The sequence below is a fragment of the Corvus brachyrhynchos genome, unplaced genomic scaffold (assembly GCF_000691975.1).
Source record: "Corvus brachyrhynchos isolate BGI_N302 unplaced genomic scaffold, ASM69197v1 scaffold395, whole genome shotgun sequence".
In the NCBI taxonomy this organism is placed as follows: domain Eukaryota; kingdom Metazoa; phylum Chordata; class Aves; order Passeriformes; family Corvidae; genus Corvus; species Corvus brachyrhynchos.
Genome location: NW_008238340.1, coordinates 1,092,790 through 1,100,765, shown reverse-complemented (window position 1 = coordinate 1,100,765; position 7,976 = coordinate 1,092,790). Strand labels below are relative to the sequence as shown.

Below are 7,976 nucleotides of genomic sequence, written 5' to 3'. Positions count from 1 at the left end.
AGGAGCAGGGCTGCTGCAGGAGCAGGGTTGCTGCAGGAGCAGGGATGCTGAGGCCAATGCTGCTGGATGTGGGGCATCCTTTGGTGAGGACGTGGGGCTGGGGATGCAGGGATGCAGGCTGTGAGGAGGGAGCTGCTCTTGGGAGATGCTCTCTGGCTGCAGGACACAACTGACACAGATCCCTAAACTCCACGCCAGCGTGGCCAAGTTTCCCTGTGCTCCTGGCACGGCCTTATCCTGCAGTTCCTTACCACAGAGCCATGATTTCCCCAGTGTGTCTGTCAGCAGATCTGTCTCCCCTGGCAGAACCAGGCACCAGGCGCCGTTTTTCCTCCATTTTTGGCTACATTTCTCTATGGACAATTTTTCATGGAAAGGAGAAAGGATTTTTTTCCCCTCCAGCTGCTGATCCTGTTTTCAAGTTATCCGTCTCAGTCACTGTTGCCAAGCCTGCTCTGCTGCCCAGAGCCTCCAGCCCAGATCCAGCCTGGACAACTTTCCCAAAAACCACAAAAGCTCCTCAATATTGCTGGATGGGGAAGGAGCATCAATTGAAAAAAGCTTCTTGCTATGTGCCCATCCAAATGCCAACTGAGATTCTCTCTTCCTAGCCACCACACCTGCAGAGAAGTCCTGGAAAACCAAGCTCAGAGGCTCGAATAGTGGCAAATAAAAGCCCAAGAAAACCCCAACATTATATTCCTTAAATACTCACAATTTTCAAGCCAAACTCACTTTTTCTCTGGACTATCCCCCACAGAAGCACTTAGATGCAGCTTCTTAGATGACTTTTTACTCTTTTTTTTTTTTGTAACTAGTATTACAATAGTTCTGCTTTTCTGCATTTTGCATTTATCAGCACTTCTCCCCCCGCCCCATCCACACAGAGCAAATATTCTCTAATTAAGATTTTTCTCCTCCAATTACAGTTCTATAAACCCAGAGCATTTCCTGCTGCCGGAGGCTGCACCGGTGGCTTGGGCGGAGGCAGGATTTTGGAGGTATTTTGGCTGTTGCTGATATATTGGGATGTTTTTGTACATCAGAGAGTGCTAACATAAAATTTTCTGAAATCCCTTCCCCAAATACTGACTCAGTCCAACTCCCTGCTCCTCCGAGCATCTCGGCATCCCAGGCAGGGGGAGATGCAGAGGCCCCACAGCTCCCCACGTGCCGCTCAGCCTCTGAGCCTGAAAACTTTTGACAGCTTCTCCTCATAATCCGCAAACACGAGCTGACAAGTGCAAGTTATACTCGGTATGTTGGGGATTTGAGATGATATTTAGAGCCACGGCGCTGCCAGGGTTTGACACGTGAGAGCCGTCCCTGCTCAGGATCATCCCCTGGCTCCAGCTAACAAACCATCCTGCCTGGATTTATTGTCAGCTTGGTTCTAGAGTGGAAAAGCTGCAATGTTGTATTTTGCCCTACACACCCCAGTCTTGGGGCTTACTGGGCTGGTGAGGGAGGGAGAGCACGGCCCCGACTGCCACAAAAACCCCCAAATGCAGGCATGAAGGAAGGAGGAGACCCTGAACGTCACCTGAAGGTAACTCCACGTGGGATACAGAAAGTTGAAGTCACCAGGAAACTCACTGCTTCCCTCCTACAAGTCCGAGGGGCTCTAATCCAACCCACCCCCACCTCCAGCTGCATTTCAGCTGCTGCCTTGGCTCTACTCTACAGCTGTGGAGGAATTCCTTTGCAGTGCTGCAATCAGCCCTCACATCTCATTTCCCAGCCTATTGCTGCACCCCAGTCCTTCCCAGCTCCACACCACCCCTTGCTGGGGCAGGAGAGCAGGGGGGTCCCAGGAACACCAAACCCCCGTTATGAGGGCCTGGTGAATGCACTCTGCAGAGTCCAAGTGAAAAGGATGGCTTTTCCTTTCCTCATTAATCAACTTTTTGAAAGTTTAGGGTGCTGGGGAGAGGTGCAGCAGAAGGAGGTGCAGCCCTTACCCTGCAGAGCCTCCTTGGCACGAGCCAGCTCCTGCTCCTTCTGTGCCAGCTGCACCTTCAGCTCGGTGGCCGAGAGCACCTCCGGGGACTTGCTGCCATGCGTCTCCTCCAGGTCCTTCGTCAGCATTTCCTTCATTTGCCGGAGCAGGTGGACCTCCTCCTGCAGCTGGGCCACCTCCTCCCGCAGCAGCGCTGGAGGAAGAGGAGACACAATGCGAGGAAGTGAGTGACGGCTCCCGGCACAGCCCCGCGCCCCCGCTGGAAACTCAAACCCCGGGGAAATGCTGCTGGGGTGGCCCCTCCCTGCTGGCAAAACTGCTCTGCACAGCCCAGAACCTGCACCACTCTGGGACCAGAGAAAGAGGAGGAGGGATGTGATGGGAAGGCACTAGGACAGAGAGGGGGAGCCGCCACTGGGTGATGGCATTTGAATTTAAAAAATAAAAATCAATGTTAATATGTAATAATAATAATAGTAAGAAGAAACCAAGAAGGATTTTCCTATCCAAACCACTCACTGACAGGGCTGGAGTCCAACAGAGTCTCCTGAGCTCCCACACATCTCAGCTCTGTTTCCAGCCACCCACGTGCTCAGGGCATACTCAACAAAACCACTGTGAGACTGGAAAAGGGAAGATGATGCTTCCATCTGCAGCCACAAATGCTGAATTTTGCAGATTTACACCCAGTGATTGCTCATTTCTCCAAGCAGCTGCACTGCAGGAGCATCCTGGCAGAACCCAGCTGGGATCCCCTGCACAGCAGGCACTGGAGAAAAGCTCCAGCACCTCATTTCCTACAGCTGCACCCACTGTTTAGTGTAATAAAGTGCTTTTCTGCTATTTCCACATTGCACCCATCATCCTTATCCTGCAAAACACTTTGGGGCTGTGCATGCACCTCCGTAATCCTCCATCCGAGTCTGGGTTTGCTTTCCCTCCCCTTTAAAAACAGGTGGAGAAAAGCCCTTTCTCATGCCAAACTGGTTTATTGATTTCAGAGAATCATGGAATGATTTGGATTGGAAGGGACCTTAAAGACCATCCAGTCCTACCTCCTGCAAATGGGCAGGGACACCTTCCACTAGCCCAGGCTGCTCTAAGTTCAAGCCGGACTTGAACACTTCCAGGGATGTGACATCCACATCCTCTTGGGTTGGCATCATGGACATGGGGAGAAAAAATGACCCCCTCAGCACACACGTCACAGTTACCAGAAAAATGAAACAGAAATTAAACCCAAACACCTCCTCTCCAAACCACCACGGTTGTGTCCTTTCCCTGGTGCCCCCATGTAGCAGCCAGCCTGGGGGACACCCGCTGGACATGGAACATAGGGATTTTCCCCCTTATTCTTCCTCGGGTCGCTCTGCACGTGCATGGGCCGTTTCCTTTCCGGCACCGCTCGCGGAGCGAGGCCGGGAGGTGACGCCGGCGGCAGGACAGGGAGAGGCGGCTCCCCCCGGCAGCTGCGCCAGGAAGGCATAAAATCTGCTTCACATACTTGAAATGCTTCCCGAATGAAAACTGGCAAGGCCCCATTCTGTAAATTATTTAGCAATAAAGTCACTAATGAGGAACAGTTGAGCTCTGGGCTGGGGGGTTTGGTGCAGCCTAAAGTGCTTTCTTGAAATCTGTGCAAAAAGCAAGAACTGGAGGTGGCCAAGGCCAACAAGATCTTCCCCAGAGATGGGAGAAATGTAGCATGTCCCCTCCAGCCCCTGGGGACTCAGAGAGGATGTGAGGGACTCACACATGGTGGAATATTTAGTGCGCAAAACCCACCCAGTGCCTTCCCCAGAAAGGGAAAGCCCCCTGCAGCCCCACAAAATACCCCCAGCTGCAACAAATTGCTCATTTTTTTTCCCCACTGATAACTCGTTTTCACCTTTCCTTACATGCCACTTCACCAAGAGCTATTCCTGGGAAAAAAATGAACCAGCAGATGAGTTGGGAGGCAGGGCAGCTTGCACAGGGGTGACTGATCCTGATGGATTCCCGCAAATTGCAGCATTTTGGTGGGAACCAAGAAAATCCCCATGCAGCAGGAAGTGATCTGGGAAAGGGAGAGGGCAAACAAGATCAAGGACAGGCAGCCGGGGGGAATTCTGCAGCAAGGAATTCCAGAGGGATCCTTGGGCATGGCCTAAGATGCTGTAATGCTCTGTCCAGTGCAGCTCTCCAAAAATGCACCCATCCCCTCTGGTCACGGTTAGAAACACTTAAAAAAACTCAAAAGCATCTCTCCTCCGAAACAGGCAACAAGGGAATTTCATCCCCACTTAGTACTCAGCTCCTGATCCAGGCAGAAACTGCTGAAGGATTAAAATCCAAAATCTGTGAGAAGCTACAGATGTAATCTGAAGAGAAGCATTCAGCACCATGCTCCCCACGCTGCTGGCTGCAAGCCAAAGCCTATGGAAAACCTCAATTATTGATCAGCCATATATCCAAAATTCTTGCTTCTTTAGACATATAATTAGAGATAGACACATATATATATATGTGTGTGTAGAAAAAAGGATTATGCTTTGCAATATATAGTTATATTTGCTACATATATATTATTATATATATGGCAAAGCCAAATCCGGTTTGAATATATAGCTATATAAAATTGGAAAGCACAATCCATGCAGCCAGGGTTTGATAGGAAAATCCCTCTTTCCGACTCCCTCTCAGGGCTCCTGCCAATGTCATGGAATCACAAACTGGTTTGTGTTGCAAGGGAGCTTAAAGCTCATCTTGTTCCACCCCCTGCCACAGCCAGGGACACCTCCCACTATCCCAGGCTGCTCCAAGCCCCGTCCAACCTGGCCTTGGACACTGCCAGGGATGGGGCAGCCACAAATTCTCTGGGCACACACCTATAATGACACTCACTTGTGTACAGGACTTCCATCACTCCAATGCTTTCTGATATTGTGCACACCAAAATCACACCAATTTTCCCCCCAAAGCACTTGTCCCCAAGCAAAGAGTATCTGTTCTCCATCACTCTCCTCCAAGCTTCCATCCCACCTTTCCAGCACCTCCTGCTCATGAGGGTCCTATGGAGAAATCCCATGTTATTTGCATAATTTGCATTAAGAGACTCAGCTTGAGAGGGATATTTAAGCTTCATTTTAAAACAGGGGGGAGAAAACCCCCGTTGCTCTGCCAAGTTTAAGTACCTAAATAAACGACCCGAAACGAGCCGTTTGCAGGCAGCTCTTAGTGATCGATACAGAAAAGTTCCAATAGCTGGGAAAATGGGGTCAATTATTCAGGAACCTCATTTCAGCCTCTATTTCTTCCATGTACAAATGGCTGAGGGAGGGTTTCCATGTGATTGCTATGAGCTGGGTGGAGCTGTGCCTCTGTTTGAAGCTGCAAAGGAGTTTGAAGTGAGCATCAGCCCTCTCGAGCAGGGACCAGGGCTCAGTGCCCCTCACAAGGGACCCCACACGCCCCCAAACATGATGCAAAACCAATCAGGAGAATAGAATATTTTTAAAGGCCTTTTTTTTTTGCAGTTCACCCTTGAAAATGTCACTATGTCAAGGTGTGAAGTTAAATATGCCATTAGGAACTGCCTCCTAAATGCAACAACCTCAATGCAAAAAGCTTCCACAGCACTTTTCCCCCACTATTTTTGTCCCTTTTAAATTTTCCCTCCTCTTTTTAACCTTTTTTGGAGGGGGGATTGGGTGCCTTCTGTAATTCCTGACTACCCAGAGGAGAAGGAGGTACTGCATTGCATGGACAAGCCCCATCACTCATTCCAACCCCTTCCAAATCTGCTGCAAGTGGGCAGCAATGAAATTAATGCAATTTAAACACTTCCCAGATTAATTGATGAAAACTACCGTTCCCACTGAAATAACTGGCTGTTAATTATATTTTAGCTGATCACGTTAAACTTCCACAACACTGCTGAATTCTGCATCCTTTATGCTTCAACCACTGATTGGTGTTAACAGACAACACAAATGAGATTTTTCTGGGTTTCTTTTTAATTGTGGTGAACATCTCCAGACAGCATCTGGGGATGAAGTTTCCACTCCTGCTCCTGCAAATCCCATCTTGGACTCCTCTGGGCAGCAGACCAACCCTCCATGCAGCAGCAAAGCCTTTTACTGGCCTTGGAACAGGCATCACTTTAAAGACATCCATTTAAAAGCCTTTTTTTTCCATGTAACTCAGCTGACACGATTGCTGCACACACGTTTCTGCCTTTGGAGGGGACATATTAAAAATGGATGCAGAACAAACGACGAGGCTCGTGTGGGTGAATCAGTATCTCAGGTGAAAGCTGCACTTTGTGCCGCTTTCATGAGTTTGATAGTGAGATGGCTTTTGCTTTGCTGGGCACAAGTCAAGGGTTTGTTTTTATGCAGAACATCAGCAGGATAAATATACATGTACACACACCTCTGTCCTAGGATGGGAAATGCAAGGGTCATAAAGAACATTATTAGAAAAAAATAAGGATTCAAGACCTAGGGATGAGCTGAGTCTGTATTTTAAAGAGCATCTCATCACCTCTGGTTTTTAAGTAGCTTCCCAGCTTGGGACCTCCCCCTTGCAAATGTGCAGCAAGCTGGAGAGGGACTTCTGACAAGGGTCTTGAAGTGACAGGACAAGGGGGAATGGCTTCCCACTGACAGAGGGCAGGGTAGATGAGATATTAGGAAGAAATTCTTCCCTGTGGGTGTGATGAGGCCTTGGCAGAGGTTGCCAAACTTAGCTGTGGCTGCCCCATCCCTGGAAGCGTTTGATGCCAGGCTGGACAGCACTTGGAGCAACCTGGGACAGTGGAAGGTGTCCCTGCCCGTGGCAGGGGGTGGAAGGAGATGGGCTTTAATGTCCCTCCAACTCAAACCATTTGTAAAAAGACCCAGCCACTGCCACTGCCCAGGACTTGCTGGGGCAAAGCTGACACATCCAACCTCTCCCTTCGACACCTGGACAGCACAATGGACTCACAGTGGCTCACCCCATCCCGGGAAGCGTTTGATGCCAGGCTGGACAGCACTTGGAGCAACCTGGGACAGTGGAAGGTGTCCCTGCCCGTGGCAGGGGGTGGAAGGAGATGGGCTTTAATGTCCCTCCAACTCAAACCATTTGTAAAAAGACCCAGCCACTGCCACTGCCCAGGACTTGCTGGGGCAAAGCTGACACATCCAACCTCTCCCTTCGACACCTGGACAGCACAATGGACTCACAGTGGCTCAAAATGAGCCCCCTCTCCACCCCACAGCATCACCTCCTCAAGGGGATAAGCACAGGGGCCTGACATTTGTAAACCACCACTTCAGCCCAGTCCTGCTGCGCATCCCAGGCACATCCCTCAGTACGGAGTCTCCTGCAGCACTATGGCACTCCATGACCTCAGAGGAGCTGCTGGCCACCAGTGCTCCCTCCTGGGTGGGCAGCGGGGCACTCAGCAGAGCCTCTTGGATTAATAAAATGAATTTTGGCTTTGCACATCCACCTTTTACTTTAAAATAAGCTTTTATTTCCACCCTGTCCTGCTGCCACAATACTGCAAGCGAGCTGTCACACCTGGACATAGGTACAGACAATCTGTAAGAATTTCAGGGTAAAGCTTTCACCCAGCGGCAGCAAATCCTTGCAAACACCACTTCTGAGCATTTCCTGAGTTAGACACCAGCTTGGCCTCAGTGTGCCCACATGGTCACAGCTCTGGGACAGGACCCCCAAACACACGCGCCGACCGTGCCTCATCACCCAGCTGGGGCAGGATGTGCAGAGACCACCTGCTTGCCAAGTTATCTCCATGTCCTGGCATTCCCCACCCCAAAAAATAAGGATTATTTCCACCATGCAGTTGCTCACTCTCTGGTCTGCCCTGGCCACACGCTGGCGGGTGTCTCACATGGGATATAAGTAAATAAAACCTGATCTAAACCCCTGTGCACGCTGGTGGGAGGGTGGGTAGAGAGGCTTGGGGGGCACAGGGCTTCGGGGCCAGGCTGGCGGTTGTGGAGGCTGCCAGAAGCACCCACGGCTT

The 7,976-nt window shown here is 50.3% G+C and overlaps 1 protein-coding gene across 1 annotated transcript in view; it reads right to left on the bottom strand.

Annotated features, from left to right (window-relative positions):
* The window catches only part of LOC103616136 (kazrin), a 26,510-nt gene that overhangs the window by 11,854 nt on the left and 6,680 nt on the right, over positions 1 to 7,976 (bottom strand). Inside the window, exon 3 of the mRNA XM_008634267.2 lies at positions 1,962 to 2,160. Within this exon, the coding sequence (XP_008632489.1) occupies positions 1,962 to 2,097 (136 nt within the window). The 5' untranslated portion in view covers positions 2,098 to 2,160. The remainder of the gene's footprint in view (positions 1 to 1,961; positions 2,161 to 7,976) is intronic.